The following is a 20,749-nucleotide window of genomic DNA, read 5'->3' as shown; positions in this document are numbered from 1 at the left end:
TAATTTCTCAAGCCATTTATTAACTCACTTTGGTTCTTCTATGAAAATTTCCATGTTAATTCCTGTTTAATCATTTCTTCCTGTGCCAGTCATCAGATAGTCAGTAGATTCCATTCTTTCTCTTTTTGAACTTTTGTTTGCACCGGTTTTCTCCATTATGTCAGGCTTCACTTAGTTGTTAGTATTCAATGAGTCCTCAGGTTTACTGCATGTCTGTATGCATATTTCCTTGTTCGGTATACTGTTGAATTCTCCAACTCACCATGTTGTTTCCTAGCATCAGTCTGCACTTTGGTCTAAACCTTGAAAAGGCTGGAGTTTGAAGGCACAACTCCAGTTACTTAGGGCCAGTGACCTGGATGTTTTTAATGTCTTTCGACTATTGTTTTGTAGAGGCATGCTACTGAACCATCATTTCATGCAGGTGTGTTTAATCAGGGTAACAGCTGAAATATATTAGGACTTGATCCAAATACCTCAAATTGTAGCTCATAGCTCCTGTTTCTAGCTGCTAACCTTTCATCTTTTGCAGGGTCAACAGTAACTATACATTGTAGGATAGGAGCTCCAAACCCCTGTACTGAATCCAGACACCCTTCAGCTTTACGGCACAGTTATGAATGTTGCTGGTCAAATTGGGCCTACAGCCTTTGGGAAAAGAACAACAAAAAACAAAAGTTGCAAAAATATATCAAGCGGACAAAGCTCTGTATCATAAAACCCAAAATATATGAAGGTGAATAGGTGTCACTCACAGTACATGTTATGAAATCATGTGGGGGTTTTTTTAACTCTGTGGTGAGCTGTGGCTGTAATATGGTGTTAAACTGCTGCTAAAAATTAGAAGAGCGTATTAAGCAATCACGATAGTGCAATTATTAATCACAACTGCACATTTAATAACCGAAAGAGCGCATAGCAGGGATCGCGGGCATGTATTGTTATTCAAGCACTCTTGAACGCAGCACCACATGCAGAAAAACGCCCCCCTCTACCCATCTGTCTGATCTTGTAGAAAAATTATGCTCCCTCTCTCTGTTTGTGGGGGTGTTTCTGTCAGTCAGGGGGAGTGAAACCCTAAAAACTTTGTGTGTGAAAGACATGTGTACATATGATGCTGCTAGGGACTATACGATTGCCCACAAGCCTTTGCATGACAGACCTTACAGTATGGTGTTAAATTGCTGCCAAAAATTAGAAGAGCGTATTAAGCAATCACAATAGGGTAATTATTAATCATAACTGCACATTTAATAACCAAGAGAGGGCATAGCAGGCATTGAAATGTTGTGACATGACACTAAAGGTCCTTATTGCAAATGTAAAGGATGCAGTTAGATAAAAGTTAGATAATATATTATAACTTCAAGTCTACTCTCTTTGACATATGCAAATGTACACACCTTCACATGTTTTGGGTTTTGTAATGGAGAGCTTTAGCAGTTTCTTACATTTGTGTAACCTTTGTTCTATGTGGCTCTTGACTAGAAGACTGTATCCCAATTTGACCAGCAGTTAAGGACCACTGGTGGTATCTTTGCAAGCTAAACACTAGCAAACATCATACTTCCTGAATCCAGCTCCTTCCTAACTGCAAGCACTATTTGGATATTACTTCTTATGATGATCATGCCTTAAGTGTCCTTACAGATTTAAAGTATTCAGATTGAGTCTATGACTTAAGTCCCTGGGGACTTACTCTGGACCCACCTGCTTTATGTAGGTAGTGATAGCAGAAATAAATCGTGTAGCAACTAAAAAAAACTAACATTGAAATATACCAGTCTTCATGTAAAACAGACTATTGCTGCTGTTTTATTGCTTTTATTGCTTTTATTGTAATGTCTATACTTCATATTTATCTTATCACTGTTACCTGTCATGTCCCGCACTTTATGTCAGATTTTAAATGTCAGTCTTGTATATTTCTTGTATATTTGTATATTTCTAGAGAGTAAACATAATTTGATTTCCCTTGTATGTCTTGTACATATGAAGAAAGTGACAATAAAAGCTAACTTGACTTGACTTGACTTGAAATCGCAGATATTAGCATGTTGATAAAAACACTCCAATTCCGCTTTTGTTTAAAGTTTGTGAAACCCATTAGTTAGTAATAAATGGATCAGTTGTTCTCAAATATATTGCTGCTGACAATTGTTCCACTTTGAGTAATATCGCTTGATCAAGCCTTTTCTAATAGGTCACACTGCAAAAATGTGTGTATAATGTGTGTTTATTCATGAAATGTATTTATGATTCAACCTGATGTTTTGTGAGGTTAATATGGGTATTGGTCAATATGCAAAGCTGCAATATCAGTTTCATATTACTGGAAATGAAAACGTCGTATCCAGGCATCCCTAACTTATATAACCTGTTTGTAAAGTTTTAACAGGAGAAAGAAATGTTTGTATAAAGTGAATTTGGCAATACAACTTACTACGTTACCAACTGCTTACTGACAGAAGACATTCATTTGGGGTTGGTCCTTCCAAATACATCAAAATGTTGCTTCTACCTCCTTTTCCTAGCTTATATCCCTTCATCTTTCATGGGATAAATAGTAACACTACCCAGGGTAAGAAAAGAGCTCCGGACTGCTGTGCTGAAACCTTCAGCCTTAAAAACATCATTGTGTGACAGACATGTGCACATATGATGCTAGTAAAATTGGGACTACAGCCTTCTAGTCAAGAGCCACATGGAACAAACGTTACACAAATGTAAGAAACACCTAAAGCTCCCCATTAGAAAATCCAAAACATATGAAGGTGTGTACATTTGCATGTGTGAAATACAGTATACTTGAAGTTATAATGTATTATCTAACTTTTATTTAACTGCATCCTTTACATTTGCAGTAAGGACTTTTAGTGTCATGTCACAACATTTGAAAGCCTGATACACATTCTAGGGACAAGATTTGTGAATTTGACTTTGTGTTGCATTCTAACGCCATCTTGTGGACTGATTTGAACAGTCACAAAAATTAAAAATGTAACCAAAACAACCTCATGTTTTTATCCCCTCCTCTGACACTGACAGTGTTGGGCACGTTACTTTGAAAAAGTAATTAGTTATAGTTACTAGTTACTTCTCCCAAAAAGTAACTGAGTTACTAACTGAGTTACTCCACAATAAAAGTAACTAGTTACTAGTAAAAGTAACTATTGCGTTACTTTTGCGTTTCTCGCCCCCGTAAACCTCACCACCCAGCCCCCACCTTCTCACCGTGTGTTTCCAAAGCCAGCTGAATAGAGCGGACGACAAAGACAAGAACCTGCAGAGAGTTAAGCATTTATTGCAACTCAACGTAAATGACATCAGGGGGGAACGCGATGTAAAGTTTTATAACAGGACATTCAGATCCGGTGAGTATATGAAATTAATAACTGGGGATGTCTAATTCTGAAATCCTGTGTGTTTGGGTTGTTATAGATACTGCAACATCTATCTATCCATCTATCTATCTAGATGTATACTCTGTGTGTGACATAAAATATGGATCTCCATCCCTGCCACAAAGGCCATCAAATAATGTTTAAAATAAAAAATACAGTAGGTTGAGAAGGCAGAGTATCCATCCATCCATCCATCCATCCATCCATCCATCCATCCATCCATCCATCCATCCATCCATCCATCCATCCATCCATCCATCCATCCATCCATCCATCCAGATTTCTCCCTTTCTCCATATAGGCTATCATTTCTGGCTGTTGTCAGGTTCATTTGATCGTTCCCGCTCTCCACAGTTCTCCTGTGGCGCGAGCACAGAGCGACTGTTGCGCGCCTTTAGCGAGCATGCGCGTTTCATGTCGCTTGCGCGGTGACTCTTGCCGCCTGCGCTGTGTGGAGATGCAGAGGAAACCGTTATGTGATGGGGAAACGCAGCTCTACGGTATTTCCATGTGGAAAACGCTGTTTTGCTGCTGGAGTCATCATCACTCTCCATCTCTCTGTGTGTGCTGTACGTTAACACCCACCAGCAGAAACACCAACCTATTCAACTGACAGACGGATTCTCATCCTCCCCTCTCTCATGACAAGGCGCGCACCTCTGGATGACCTAAAATAAATCTTTAATATCTCTTAAACAAAAGTAGCACAAACAATATTTTTTTCTGCACAAATCTGCACTAACGTTGCACTAACCATTCAGTCTATTTGCAGAGTTTTTTGACGTGGGTGGGGTGTCAGCTTCACGCAGCTGCGCAAGAGTCCTATCATGAAAAAAGGTTCATTGTGCGACCTGAGTAACGCGCAGTAACGGGGTGTCTGCAATGGTAACTGCGTTATAGTTACAGTCAAAGTAATTAGTTAGATTACTCGTTACTAAAACAAGGTAACGGCGTTAGTAACGCCGTTAGTTTCAACGCCGTTAGTCCCATCACTGGACACTGAACAGAAACCTTTACATTTATAACCAATGACTTCCTCTGTTATTTTGCACACTGCAGTGCAGGATACTAAAATAATGTCATACTTTGGATTCTTAAATGAACTGTTGTTGTTTAGACGAATTCAGTGTTAGAGACAACATTTTAAGCAAATTATTGACTTTAATTAAAGCAGCGGCTTAGTTTTAAATAATTGTCACATTTCTTTAACTCCTCAACTCAGCACAATGTTTTTGCCCATTTTCTACACCTACTGTTAGGGCATTGCATCCCTGACACTGGATTTAGATGGACCTTATGCTACACACTTTGGTTGTTGTCTTTCAGTACAAGCAATTCAGTTTCTGCTTTTTTTTTTTTTTTTTTTGTGCTTCCAATTTGTTCATGTCATTTATCTCTAGAGCTCAGCAGCCGGGTTTTCTCCTCTCTTCCTGTGCAGCAGCACTGACTGAAACCAAACCTCGCCCCTCACGTTTCACAGGTTTCGCTGCACAGTGAATCCTACTCTCAAAGATGTCTGTGGCTGAAAGTTTGCACATGTGTAAATATACATGCATTAGTTATATTGAAACCTCCACTTTTGATGTCTGGAAAAAGATGTCTTAAAAGTCTTACAGGAAAAATCTTTCTGTGGTCATAGTGCAGCTGTTCTGCTTAGCAGCAGAGCTGAAATTAAAACATGTCAACAAAAGCAGCTTGGTCTGTGCAATCATGTAGTGCATTCAAACAACCGTTAAAAAACAAACGATTGGAGTTTATTCTCACATGAGAGGTTTGGCATCGCAGACTAAACAAAGGGTGATGTAATGCTGAGAATCTGATTCAGATGCCATTTGGTCGTGCTTTGAGCATTTAGCTGAGCTCTATCTTGTAGAGGGGAGGTGGGAGGAAGAACACAGACTGATGGGAAGGGAAGAGCAGGAAAGCCCTTATTGCCATGGCAACTGAGAAATACAGACTCTGTTGTTAAACGCTGCTTTAACAAAACATTCGGGGTATGGGATCGCTCAACCATCACTGTAAGCCACCAGCAATTACCCAAGGCGCACAAAAATAAAGATACATAGCAGTTTGCAAAAAACATGATGAAATAAGGAGTCAATGGGTTAACATGCTGCTGCAGAATCACACCCTGTGTTATCACAGTAAAATATGTGGTATGCATGCTCATGTGACATCAAAATATTGGCAGATTGAAGATGATATTACTTAACTTGAAATACACCACTGATGATGAGTTGCTTCTGTTCAAACTCTCACCTCACCCACATCACCTTTTGTCTTTGTGCAAATAGGGCTTCATCTGCTCAGCAGCAAAAAGCACACAACTAGTCTTGATAAAAGTATTCACACCCTTTCAATCTATTCAGCTTTTTCCTTGCATAAACTTCAGTATTTGCAGATTTTTTTTTTTGGTGATAAAATCCTAAAATTGAATTATCAGTGTCAACTAACTGCCCTCTTAAACCATGTGATAAATGCATTTATCACAGGGTTTCTAACAGTGGACTAAACCCAGCATAGAAGGTTTGGCTAGAATTGATCACTTGATGATCACATTGAAATAATGTGTATGTGAAAATAGAAATGCTCCACCTTGTGTCAATTGAAGGACACAGCATCCTAATTCAACTCTAAGAGGCATACAATACATCATACTATTTATACAATGAAATCAGACAAATCTATTTCAATGCTATCGCTTTAGAGAAAGGCAATATAAAAACAAATAATAACAGCTCTAAAGAGAACAACACAGGATGCTTTTAGTTAGGTGTGCAGGATAGATTTCTATGCATGTCTTTGAACTCAACTACAGGTTAAAGTGGGACAAACCAGCTTGGGTAAAAAACGGTCAATCTACTGATCACTCTGACCCAATATATGTGGTTGGAAAATGTTGTTTGCACGTTCAATTTGGAAACATCGCTTCCTTTTCTGGTTGTTAGGATCACAGAGAAACAGAATGATGTCCTAGAAAGTGGTGGATGCTGGACTGTGAACGTGCACGCGCAGAGAAGACAACCATCTCTGCTCGCCGTGTGCACGTGCCAGGCTCATTCCTATAGCAACTGGAAGGGCACAGGTGCATGCCTCATCTAAAACGAACCGGGCGGGGGAGTAAACATAGAAAAGGAATTATAATTCCCACGGTCTTAAAAAATGCATAATCGCAGCATGTTAGAGGGGAACGCCAATTCTTAACAGTTTCTAAATGCCATTCTGAGTTTTTATCAAAAGGGAAATACTCTTTAAGCATGGGGTGCCTATGGAGGTGCAACGTGCAATTTCCAACTCATGCAGTATTGCGCGCGCAGGATCAAAGCAAGCGCACGCACGCGCTCAAGTGAGAAGCGCATCTGTCACGTTTTCCAGTGAAGGTATTCCCCAGCTTCTTCCTGAGCAGCAGTGGATGTGCACACATTTAAAGCTACAAATGTCTAAATGAATTAAAACTTTTAGGCGTATATGCTTCTGTTTAGAAATAGAAAATACATTAGAAATATTTTCTGTGAATGAATTTGGATGCGTTATTTATCAAATATGGATGCTTTAAGTCTCTACTAACGCTTCTCGCCTCCACTGAGTGTCACCCAGCAGATTGATTTGCTCCCCCTCTTCCCTCCCTTCCCACCAGTCACATGGCGGTGACCCGCCGCTCCCTTGCTTTCAGCGGCAGTCTCTCCGCGATGCGCTCTGAGCCCACATAGAGACGCGCTTCCCGGGTTTACAACTGCGCTTTTATCCTGTCCTGTTTTTGTTTTTACTCTTTTATTTTTTTCCTCCCCGCTGAATCCGCTGAAGTCATCGGTAAGCGATACAGCCGGTGTATTTATAGTGAGCCACGGCGGCGATGAGAAGCTGGAAGCTGTCGGTGAATCCGATCGCTGCTGCGCTCTGTGGGAACTGAAGCTCCAGCTACGACAGAATGAAGTCCAGGCGAGATAAACTGAAGATCCCCTCTCTGACTTTAGAGTGAGTTCCGCTTTTTACTATTACTATATTTGTCTTTGTGGTGCAGCGGTTTAAGAGCTATGAAACTACTATAATTAAAACTTGTTGCAAAAAGGGGAAATAGGGGCGCGTATTAAAAAAAACACCAACATGTTCAGTTTAAACCAACAAACATTTTTATTCCAAATCAATGAAAGACAGAAAAACAGATGTTTACATAGATAGATAGATAGATAGATAGATAGATAGATAGATAGATAGATAGATAGATAGATAGATAGATAGCATTTCTGCATTCCATAAAAACTTTAGGATAACAGGTTGATGATGCTCTACTTTTTCTTTTTTTAATCTGTAGCCTTTTTTTTCTAACACAAAAGTAAAACAGAAACCAGATTAAAAAAAAAATATGAAAACACACCAACGTATCGGTACTCAGACACTTTCAAATTCAATAAAAGTTTACCTAAAGGTTTTTGCAGAGAGTTTCAGCTACAGAAAAAATAAGTGCTTTATGAATTTATGGTGAACATTTCTCCAGTTGTCAGGCTTTTTCATTTGAAATCTGGATGGATGGATGGATGGATGGATGGATGGATGGATGGATGGATGGATGGATGGATGGATGGATGGATGGATTGATGATGGTTGGATGCATGGATGGATGGATGATGGATGGATGGATGGATGGATGGATGGATGGATGGATGGATGGATGATGGATAGATGCATGGATGGATGGATGGATGGATGGATGGATGATGGATGGATGCATGGATGGATGGATGGATGGATGGATGGATGGATGGATGGATGGATGATGGATAGATGCATGGATGGATGGATGGATGGATGGATGGATGGATGGATGGATGGATGATGGATGGATGGATGGATGGATGGATGATGGATGGATGCATGGATGGATGGATGGATGGATGGATGGATGGATGGATGATGCATGGATGGATGGATGGATGGATGGATGGATGGATGGATGATGGATGGATGGATGGATGGATGGATGATGGATGGATGCATGGATGGATGGATGGATGGATGGATGGATGGATGGATGGATGGATGGATGGATGGATGGATGGATGGATGCAACAAAATTATTTTTCAACCATTTTTTTTTACTGAACTCTTATTTTCCTTTGATTTGGTGTAAAGCTAATACCACCAGTTACATGTTAACATCTTAGAAGATAAATATTAATTTATCTGAATGCTGACAGACCACCTTTGCTTTCTATTGACACAAGATAATACACCACAACATGCTTCCAAACACCCTGCAACAAGTATTGGTCAGTTGGTGAGAATCTATCATGGAAGTGACAGCCACAAACTTCTGAGCCCACAGGACAAACCTGTGAGGCCAAAATGTGACGAGCCACATCCTGACTCAGCTCCCTAATCCATGCCGCCTTGCCTTGCAGTTTGTCCCCCACTTGCCAGAGCCCGACCCTCCTGAGCCCCTGCAGCCCCTGCAGTCCCTGCAGCCCCTTGCAAACCCTGCATCCCTGGAGGTAAGACAAAAAACTATTTTATTCAAAGAGATATTAAATTATATGATCAGACTAGACAATGCGTCTTATGTTGAAATTTTGATGACAGAAAAGAGAAGTTAACTGTTTAGCTCAATTTCTTTAATAGTGTGGCATGTGTTTTTTGTCTTGTTAGGGACTATATAAATATAAATATGTATATATATATATATATATATATTGTATTTCTGACCCTTTTTCATATAATTCATGTCCCCAATTTGTATGTCAGAAATTACTTTAGACAAATCATGATATTACAAATTACACTATTCAATTATATACTTTATGACTTTAACTTTATCTATTATATATTTATTACCGCATAATTGTTTTTGTAATTTAAGATTAGTGTTTCTCTAAGCGGGGGCCACAGTGGCGTCAGGTGTAGGAGTTTGCCCTGAAATCGAGGGATTGATGGTTGGAGGCTTTCAGTGTCGTTGTGTCCTTGGGCAAGACACTTCACCTGCATTGTCTACTAGCCTCGCTTCTGTCAGTGAGCCCCAGGGCAACTGTGGCTACAGTGTAGCTTGCCAACATCAGTGTGTGAGTGTGTGCATGAATGACTGAATGACTGAATTTAGTGTAAAGTGCTTTGGTCAAGTCTCCTGACTTGGAAAAAGCGCTATATAAGTTCAGGCTGTTTACCATTTTTAAAGGAGGGACAGGATATTTAATACACTGGCTGGTCTTGCATTTTTAGTTAAAAATATAAATGTTTTACCCTCTTTACTGTGGCTTCTAAGTCATTTGGAATAAAGAGGCACTCTTCTTCAGGAAGGACGGTGTGTTGTGTCTTTTATACTTAGGGCCCTTTGCCAAAGTAGACTGGCACAAAGACAGAATTTGCATCCATTTCTCTATTTGCATCTGTAAAATGTCTGCAGCCTATCACCCTCGCGTCATTTCACAGAGATGTGGATTCATGTGCATAGATGTATCACATATTAGTGTGGTGCTCTAGCTGCAATGTGACAGAGGGGCACTAGAAAGGTCTTCATAGTGTCACCAGCCTGCTTCCAGGACCAGTCTCAGAGCCGCTGCTGGACTCTAAACATTGTCTAAAGTTCACACCCCCTCCAATGAACCTTTTAAAATACAAGAATAAGGCACACAGAGCAGAAAAAATAAAATTAATCATACTACTACATATCTTTTAGTCAAAAGCTATGACAAAATGTGTGACTAGAGTTGTTTGTTTTGCATATTTTATTTTTTTTTTATTCTCATCATTATCATAAACTTTATTTGTAGAACACTGTAAAACAGCTGCAGCTGAAAACAAAGTGCTGAACTTAGCTTAAAATAATAAAACACAATAAAAGAATAATAAATAGACTAATGATTATTACACTTTCCCAGAGCCAAAAGAAAAGCTGCTCTGTTTTATTGCATGTTAATTAGCATACAAAAAATATAAATGATATAAATTTGACAGGATTTGATACTCTTAATAATTATCAGAAAAATGATGCATCTCTAAGGCTTTGTCAGTTTTTTTTCATCACTTTCTTATGCTGTTTATCTGCTGTTGTTTTTTTTCTTTTTTTTTTTTCTACCAGACTTCTGTGCTTTCACTTGTGCACATAGACAGTATGTTGTCATGGTCAGATACAAGAACTTAGGATTATCAGTGAATCAGAACCCCCAGGTAGTTGCAGGGGTTTATTTTTGCCAAAAAACAGAAGCGATTTTAAGTTTGAATCAGGCTGGATTAGACTCAAATTACTGTTGAAAAAAGAGAAGGCTGAATAAAGTAAACTTTTGCATCAAAAAGAAAAAACTGGGTAAAAATCGTAGAGTTTTGTTTTCTGTTTTTCCTCAATATCTCGAGGTGCCTCTATTTCGACCTATCAGTTGTGCCTCTGTGGGTTGCTTGGAAACAGCGCTGGGTGCTGTGGAGGAAGGCAGCCCTGCAAACAGTCTCTGCTGCATCCAGCATGTTTCTGAATGTTTGGGCTGTGCTTGGCTGTCACAGCACGCTCTGTACTCTAATGAATCTTATTTGCTCTGTGGGAAGAAAAATGAAAAAAAAAAGCAAATTTCATTTAAGCTGCAAAATCTGTATCAGACAAAATGCCAGCGCCCTTTCAGGCGGCCAGACGGTCGCTCCACAGCATGACAGGAGGTGTTTGTTCTTCATTCACACTATTTCACAGACAGCCCCCATCTCCATAATTATATATAGTATAAAGAAATCCGAATTTCTTCACAAATCAAGAAACATGTTTATTCTTTTCCATCATATTATATCTTTGGATGCAACATATTTGCTTTTCTACAGCAACTTAGCTCAGCAATACTGATGTCTCAAAGTAAATATGACTACAGTCTGTCTCATACCTGGTGATAGGGGTATTATTCAGTATGGTAGGGTGCTATAAGTCATTATAGTCTTAGGCTGATATCTGGAAAGGAAAGGTTATCAGTTGACTTATAGCAGCCTACTGCAATGACTTATCTTATACCAAAACTAGTAAAAGGGATTTCTGAACAGTAGGTAGAGACAGTTTAGAAATTATGTTATTATTATTACAAAAATAATAGACCAATTTTGATAGATGAATTTTATTACAGACTTGTAGTCCAAATCACATAAAGAAATAAATGACAAAAAAGGTGAATAAGAGTACAAAAAAGGAAATGTATAAAAATACTCATAACCTTTATTATAATATTAAACTGTAAATAAAATAAAAAATACTTTGTTAAGTAGAGGCAATATATTCTACAAATTGTGTCCAAAACCCTTTGCAAAATCTGAGAGCATGAGGTAAAGTTTTACTGATGTAAAATGTTCTATCTATTTGTTTGTCTCTGAATACTTGTAAAAAAAATTTGTAGTAAAATGTATATATATAAGTAAAAAAAATGGTTGAAGCAAGAGGAAAAAGAATGATAACAAATGGAGCTTTAAAATATGGAATATACCTATGTTTAAACCTTAACTCTAACCTCCCTCTACCTGGCTCCTCATGGTATGATCCACCTTCTTATGATGCTTTCATGTTCTGTGGGAAATTTTTCCACTACAAAATAAGTATACGCTACACGTGTCAATGCACTAGAGTTTGTGATCCTTCTTCTGATGTTTAAAAGTATGTATTTTGTATGGAATGAAAAAATAAATAAAAGTGCTAGTTAAGTGAGTTAAATGTAAAGAAGTGTATTAGATTTTCTAAAGACATAGGACACAACTTTGTGTTTCATTATTTGTCCAAATACTTATTAATTACTTTATATATTCACACAGTATCGATGTGTAAAATATTCATATCCCAGAAGAACTGTTTGGATTGCAATGATTGTTGGCTAAAATGTTTCGAGTGTAATTAACTTTTTTAAAATGGTAATATACTATTTAGCAAGTTTGAGAAAGTGTTACGGCAGTAAAAGTACCCTGTGCAAATCACGTTCGCCATAATGCATAAGATCACAGAGTAAAGTAATCATACATGAGTCTTCATAAGAATTAGTAATGTAATATATATATGTATAATGTAATATATAGCCTGTAGGCTATATATATATATATATATATATATATATATATATATATATATATATATATATATATATATATATATATATATATATATATATATATATATATATATGTATTTATTTTCTTTTAGGGATATTTTTGCTGTGTATCTTGACTAACCTGTTTGTTTGGATAATTCATAAATAAAATAAAGAAAAGTGAAAGTGTCCAAAATTGACAAGTTATAGCTTGTTGAAGAGACAATGCACATTAATCTACATTACCTCTTCAGTCTGTAATATAAATGTGCTAAATTTCCATTTTTATTGATTGATATTGAACAGGATCAAAGTATGGGATCAGTTTATTTGTTTGATTTAAAGCTATTTATAAAAAAAACATACACAACGTATAATAAAAAGTGTTGAAGCAACATTCTTTTATTAGTAATACATGTTAATTACGGTTAAAAAAAACTGTTATACTATCCTGCTGAGGGAGATTAAACAGGAAGTAAATTGATATCTCTGTGTTTTTTTTTTATTTCAGCTTATTACATTCTATTTATTTATGTTCCCCTTTAAAGTGAATTATGAGTGAAATATTCAGCAGTGGCGCGCAAGCGAGAATACCGAGCAGCACCTGAACGCAGCCTTAGTCTCCAGCTTCCTCACACAGACGCACACGCAGCTAGCGGCTGCTCTGCCAAAAACTATTGTGTATGGTTGTTGTTATTGTCGTCAGACGGAGCAGTCTCACGCGCACTTGACCACCTGCCATGGAGTGGGTTATCCGGGGGAGAGAGCTTCTGTGAGCCCAGCGGACCCGGAGGATGTGATGGCAGCTATGCAGCCGTTTGGACCGAGCAGCACGCGGCGCGCTGAGTGAACACAAAAGGAACCCCGAGAAGAAGAGACGATGGAGGGGGGCGGCAGCAGCAGCAGTAACGGCGGGAGGAGGAGGCGAAGGAGCGGGCTCCACATCCACCACAGCTAGAGTTTTCTAAAATATATCTAAATGTTACGTTGGAGCTAGGGTTGTTAACGCTTCAAGGTTCTCCAGAATGTCGGATCCGAGTCACTGTTCTGCGGTTCCGAGTCAGAACAAATCCCGGTTTGTTCCCGTTTCGCTGCTGAAACGATCCAAAAGGTACTGAATGCAAGAAGTTCATGTATGATGGGTGAAACTATTTTAAAGGCTTGGATGTAACCACAGGCTGTCTTTAACATTGATGTTGCTGCTCTTGGTGAAGACTAGCGTCTTATTTTGCATTTAGTTGTAAAAGGAGTCTCAGCTTTTTGTTATTAAAAGCTCAGAAATGTAACTGACGTCAAAGGGCAGTTTGCTTGTTTATACAATCAGGGTTAACATGAGGTTCACCTCTACATGATTGGTTGCTGGGTTCTGCAATATTTCACATAATCAAACTCATAATGAGTTTTCTTTTATTTGGCTGGATGTAGAGACATTTACATTATATATTTAGTTTTTTTAAATTATACAGTAAGGCAAGCGGAATAGATTTTTAGAAACTTTAAACTTTCCTACTGCTACTGGCTTTAACAAAAATGATAGGGATTTTAGACAAAATTATTTTAGAGAGTATGTCTGATAAATAATCTCTTGTTTTTCAGCAAGTCAGAAAACGTAAACATCAAACTCACTAAAAGTCAGTATCATTCAAAAACCCATCAGTGTTTTATACTTCAAATATTTCCTGTGAGTAAATTAGAAGTATGCTTTTTTTCAGAGTTAATCTTATTTAATCAGTCAATTGGTAATAAGTTGGGTAATAAATTAGATTTATAGTAGTGTTGCACCGATACCAGTATCGGACAGGGCCCCGATCCAATGGTGGTATCGGTATCGGCGAGTACCAACAACTAGGGCACCGATACCATTTTGAGAGACAAAAGTTTATTCAACTATTGTGGCCCATTCCAGGTAGGCAATAAAAAGTCCTAATGGATTTACTTTTAGTATTTTTCCTGCTTCACAAAAGTAAGCAGCAGCTTGAGAAAGCCACGATGGCAATTATTTTATAGTTCTTTTAGACAGAATCTAAAGAAGTTCAAACTAAAAATATGGTACCTAAGTAGTAAACTCTACATTATGGATTACTAAATAAGCTAATGACTATTTCAATAATCAAATAATGACGAGTATTGCTGAGCCCTGCATTGTTGTAGAAATGTAATAAAGATCCGGTAAATTGTGGGCTGACATGTTTGAATGTAAAAAAAAAAAAAGATGATAATCACATAAAAAGTGTGAACTGATCACAAAGAAAGCTGAACAGTGTAGAATAGCCTGATCCATGTTTTTATAAAAATAAAATTGCAGTTAAGTGACGCGTAGCTAAAACCTGTTCGGATGATGGTATCACTTTTATTGTGGGATTGGTTCCACTTTTATTATTGGTGTTACGGTCAGAGGCTTAAAAAAGCAGAAAGAAAACCAACAAACAGGCGGTTCTAGACATCTGTCATTCCAGCTGGGCCTGTTGATGCACACAGCTCCCTCCCCCCTGCAGCCTTGAGCCTGTTGATAGTATGATCCTTTTTTTATGTTTTGGCTCCCTATTGTCCCCCCCCCCCCACTTTTCATCTGATATGGTCATGCTGCTAAGTCCTGCATTCGCCTGTAGCTTTGTAGTTATCGTTACATAATCTTTCTCAAGGCAGAGCAGGTCTGAAGGCGGAAATAATCTCACAAGTTAAGGTAAATCTCAGTGGGCAGAGATGAAAAGATTTCAGTTCCACAGGCTAAGAATTACAAGTATATCTATTTTGGGTGATTAGGAGCTGCAGATGTTGTTGTTCCTGTCCTGTTTTTAAACTGTCACGTCTCTGAAAGTGAAAAGATTCTTTATAACTCCACTGAGCTGTGACTGATATCCTCTATTCATCGGTTATATAATGATTATATCCTTGGTTAGTCTAGGATAGCCTTTTTAGTGGAAAACCCTGTTAGACGCTGTAAGGTGCTGTCGTTGTTTTCCAATAATTGTTTATTGCTTTAGGTAATTGCATTATCAACTTAGTTAAAACTGAGATAACTCAAATAAACCAAAAAATAGAAGGGAAACCAAATCTCAGGTTTAGGGTTAATGTAGTGGAAGATCTGACATTTAAAGACACCCATGGAAATCCTAGAAGGTCTACTCTTTTTTTTATGACAGGCTTTTAGCAAGCAATGCATACGCCGTATATTGTACGCCATTTACTAAAAAAAAAGACAAATTTTACGCCCTGTTTTTCGCCAGAAACTTTGCTCAAGTATTCAAAATTGGAGTTGGAAAAATTTAACTTTTGCTGCTCAAGGTGCCACATCAGCCAATGAGAGAAGCTTATCTGGGGACTTGCAGGGAAACAGCCAGTGCTGCTCATGCAGAGCGATGTGATCACTCCATTAAAACAGTTTATTAATGCTTAAATTAACTTAAAATTTTGAATCCTGCTGGCAAATTATATTCGCTTTTATTCTGGTTCTTGTAGTTTGAGCCACGTACATAAAAAGTGCTAACATCTACTTCCTGACTGCACAGACGATGTTTTGAGGTGGACTTTCTTGCATAAAATATATTAAAACTACTTTTTAACCACTGATCTTAGCAAATATAGCAAAGCCGCACTCTGCCATTGAACACATGAGCAGCAGAAGCATCAGACGCATCTGGACACACTTTACTGAACTCTGACCTTAAAGGAGAATTCCGGTTTTTAACACTTTTAGCCCATTTTCTGTAGTGTCCAGGATGAAATCGAATGATCAACACCAAAATTTTGACAATTGGTCCTGTCTCTGCTTTTTGGCTCATGCAGAATCCCCCCCTGGCTGCTTCAGAATGGCTTCCATTGTGCATGTCCGATAATGTCCTTAAAACAACCTTAAACGTTCTTTTTTTAAAATATGCTACTCACCGGGTCGTCAGTGCTGTTCAATGACGTTCCAAAAAAAGTTTCGTAAAGAAAAAACATTCCTGTAGTGTTTTATTTAGCATTTTGTAAATCCCATTGAGTTCTGTTGGAATAGTCAATATTCCCCTGGCACCGGAAACGGAAATGGGGCCTGTTTACACAGTTGTAGTCTTTTCGCTTCACTCGGTGTACTCCGACGTCGAGAATCAAGAATCCACCTTTCGTATTCCATTTTCAGAGTTTTTTAAAGTGTTTAACAGAGACGTTAGCACCTCGACGTCGGAGTACACAGAGTGAAGCGAAAAGACTACAACTGTGTAAACAGGCCCCATTTCCGTTTCCGGTGCCAGGGGAATATTGACTATTCCAACAGAACTCAATGGGATTTACAAAATGCTAAATTAAACACTACAGGAACGTTTTTTCTTTACAAAACTTTTTTTGGAACGTCATTGAACAGCGCTGACGACCCGGTGAGTAGCATATTTAAAAAAAAGAACGTTTAAGGTTGTTTTAAGGACATTATCGGACATGCACAATGGAAGCCATTCTGAAGCAGCCAGGGGGGGATTCTGCATGAGCCAAAAAGCAGAGACAGGACCAATTGTCAAAATTTTGGTGTCGATCATTCAATTTCATCCTGGACACTACAGAAAATGGGCTAAAAGTGTTAAAAACCGGAATTCTCCTTTAATGTGTTCAAGCATCAAAAATGAAGCAGCATAAGCAAGTGCGGTGCGAACGTAGCATTACACTTTCTGAGCGTTTGAATTAACCTATGTAACATAATATTGCACCTAAAAATGATCTCATGTCTTCCATATGAAATGCACACATACTTACTACAAAAGTAGTGTTGTAACAAAGATAAAAAAATTTAGCTGCATTCCACTTTGAAAGGCAGGAAATGGTTTCAGAGTCTAAATTTCAAAATTTGATTATTGCTCACGCCTGTAAAACCTAAAGATGGGATACACCAAGGTGTACGCCCTATGAAATATTCCTCTCTAGAAGTCTGGTTTCTGACTAAAGAAGCAACCAGAGAAATGCGAAATAGTTGTGTACACCTCTTAGAAAGACAAGAGTTAAAACATGTCGACATGTCGTCTGCTGCGTAAATGTAGTAAGAAAACATAAATCACATTGCAGTCATTGCCGTTTTCCTCTCTGGGTGTGTTGCACATGCTCTGCTCTTTAAATCCACCACTGGAGCTAATATTACTTTCAACACTGAATATGTTATTGTGATGATGACAGTTGTGATTCAGAGTTGTGCAGAGGAAACACAGACTTCTTCCTTTTCCTTAAAGGTAGTGGAGGATGTAATTTTTCCAGGTGGATCTTAAAAATAAGTCAATCTCCTAAGTGTCAATCATTCTGGTGATATGTTTATGTAACGCCATCCTACGTGCTCGTCCCCATTTTCACAGGTGGGGAGTCTGACAGGATAATACAGGAGAGAAAAATTTCGAATCCTGCTTGCAAATAGTATTAGCTTTTATTATTCTGGTGCTGGAAAAATGGCAAATCTTCTTTTGTAAAGTAAGCTTGTATGAGCAATTCAAACAGCAGCTTTTAAACAGAGCGTGCACGAGGAGAAATGGGCTCGTGCACGGTCTCGCAGACGTTAGATAGGCGTTCCCTCTCGGGAGCGAGTACAGGGTTGTGCGTGTGTATTTTTATTTAAGTGGAGAGGGCGTGTCTTTTCAAAAATTCGCGAAAAATCCTCCATTATACCTTTAAGGGTCTTAAACAAACTAGGGATGTAAATTTGACTGATTTTAATCTTAACTGTGATAAAATGTAGTATTTCAGTAGTTTAACCATTCTAAAATGTTTGCTGCCAGATTGTGTTTTTATTTGGCTTTCTAATCCAGAATTATAGATTATATTCAGTAACAAATATAGGCAGTAACAAATATTCCCGTCTCCAAAAAGCACCTACAGAACAATACCCAGCTGTATTTTAGACTTTATAACCATGTGAGCAGGAAGGCTTTTACAATCTTCAGAAGGATATGGTCTGTCTGTTTGACTTGTCACCAGCTATTAAATATCTCAGACAGGTCTGCTTAGACTCTCTGGGGCAGTGGAAATAAGGGTATGAGGCTTTTTGCCAGGGGCAGTGAGATATGGTCTATTTTACAGCGTCAACTCAACTGATTAAATGAGTCTAAACGTTTCCAATCCTTCAAAGTAAGAGCCTCTGGCATTCTGTGCCCTGAATCAACAAGAGCAAATATGAATGATTTTTAAAACGGCTTTAAAAATAGATTTCTGACCTAAAATCTGTGTTCAGAATAAAGACATCTGATGTATTTTGATTATTACATTATGAAAAGTACAAGATAGATAGAGAGCTATTCATGAAAACACTGTTACCATTGTATTGCAATATGCAGAAATCATAAGACATATCCTTTTCCCATGGGGTTTGTTATTTACATTTGAAACTTCTACCTAATTTGTTTACAGTCATAGTTATGGACAATGTTGATCAAATCTTAAGTTTGACAACATATTTATTAAATGTAATTATGCTTAAACAAGTTGGCACAAACTGATTTAAAATCTTTGACCCATGTTTAATTTTAGAAAACTGTGATATTGAGCACTCCTAAGAACTCCTAAGAATAGCCTTCATCAACATAAAGAAAAAAAATGCAAAAGACTTTTATAACAAAATTTTAATAATAGTGTAAAAAATTCGCATTTTATAAAAAAGCGTAACATTTTTAGTGTTTCACAAAGATATTTTAAAACTAGGCAGTTTGACAACTCATCAATAAACTATAACACAGTTGCTGGTTATTTTTAATCGCACGTAGACGCTGGGCAAAACCAACTACAATAAAATATATTTTCCAGGTGGGAATGTTCTTTTTATTTTTGCAGCAGCCAGATAAATTACTTATCTGCAGTGTTTGATATGAGCCTGAAGCAGAAAAAAACATCATAGTTTGAAGCAGCTTATTTATCAAATTTGTATAACTTTAGCATTATTTACTAATATGTGTTAATATGTGTTTTGCTAATATTGTACGTCCCTTTCAATATTACATTATTAAGCCGAATACTGATCTCACTTCTAGTCACTCCTGGAATAACACTCCTTGTTTAAGGAGATATAACCTGTTATTTTACTTATATATTATCTCTGAAATTGTATTTAAATTAATATTAAATATTTTTTAGGAGAAAATTAATTACTGGAGCTAATCTGTACCAAATTTCATAGCCACTTTTTTATTTTCTCGCAAGGGTACAAACGAGGATTTGGCTTGTTGCATTGACATGGTTTGTGGTTTGATATGATTAGTTTAAAATTGTTTCATGGTTTTTACACCACAGGTATAAAGTTGCAGATTAGTCCCTGATTGTTGGAATCAACATTAGCAAGGCGGGCTAATGCTAGCACTCATCCAGGATTGATTTCAGTGTGTAGAGCGCGCTCATTTGGCCATTTCTGGTTTTACCAACGAGCCAACATGAAAAAGCAAAAAAAAAACAACCACATTCACAGCCCGGATTTGACATTTTATCCCAACGCAAACATCCATGTTTTAACATGCAAAAATGTCAAATTTCCAGCCAATGTTTCTGTGTGTTTCCTGGACAGGGCCGCATTTTACAGCTGCTTTTTATATCTCTGCTTCTGGTTCCTTAAACCCCAGTCGGCCTCAGCAGATGGCCGCTCACACTGAGCCTGGTTCTGCTGGAGGTTTCTTCCTGTTAAAAGGGAATTTTTCCTCTCCACTGTCGCTACAAGCATGCTTAGTGTGAGGGATTGCATTCGAGTCAAAAAGTCGATGCAATCAACTGGTTTTCCAGTTTCCAGATAGAAAACTTTGAATCAATTTGAATGTATTATCTGGTGAACTGTAAAGTGCCTTGAGATGACATGTGTTGTGAATTTGGCGCTATATAAATAAACTGAATTGAATTGAATGATTCCTTTAGATCTGTGAACCACCATGAAGCAAGAACTAAGGATTATAGTTCTTTTGTTTCTTATTCACCTTTTCAAAACATCAAATGTAGTTTTAATGGCCAAACAGAAAAATAAGTTCATTTTGTTCTCCAACACTAAAGGACTTAAATAGATTCAAATTAAACTAACAGGAAACTAAAAGTAATTGTCTACAGCTGATTTCACATGCTCTGCTTTACTGGAAAGATAGTTCCAGTGGCCTCATATGGGGACATTTATTTTATTCCTTTTTTTCTTTTTTTAAGTCTGTTTATTAAACTTATTTTGTCCTACTAATCGTATATGCTATATAAAAGAAAAATATGCTCCTCAAATTACGTTTTTTGTCTCAGGAGGAAGAAAGAAATTGTCTGGAAATTGCCCCCCCCCCCCCCCCCCCCCCCCCCCCCCCCCCCCCCCCCCCCCCCCCCTTAAAGCCCAGCTTTTTCTCATACAGTTTATAC

The 20,749-nt window shown here is 37.9% G+C and overlaps 1 protein-coding gene across 1 annotated transcript in view; it reads left to right on the top strand.

The window, feature by feature from the left end:
- Positions 1–7,332: 7,332 nt before the first annotated feature.
- The window catches only part of mast3b (microtubule associated serine/threonine kinase 3b), a 39,024-nt gene continuing 25,607 nt past the window's right edge, over positions 7,333–20,749 (top strand). Inside the window, exons 1-2 of the mRNA XM_038291633.1 lie at positions 7,333–7,379; positions 8,804–8,893. Of these exons, the coding sequence (XP_038147561.1) occupies positions 7,333–7,379; positions 8,804–8,893 (137 nt within the window). The remainder of the gene's footprint in view (positions 7,380–8,803; positions 8,894–20,749) is intronic.

The sequence above is a fragment of the Cyprinodon tularosa genome, unplaced genomic scaffold (genome assembly GCF_016077235.1).
Source record: "Cyprinodon tularosa strain WSP-4 unplaced genomic scaffold, ASM1607723v1 ctg30, whole genome shotgun sequence".
Classification (NCBI taxonomy): Eukaryota; Metazoa; Chordata; class Actinopteri; order Cyprinodontiformes; family Cyprinodontidae; genus Cyprinodon; species Cyprinodon tularosa.
This window is presented reverse-complemented; position numbering and strand designations above follow the sequence as displayed.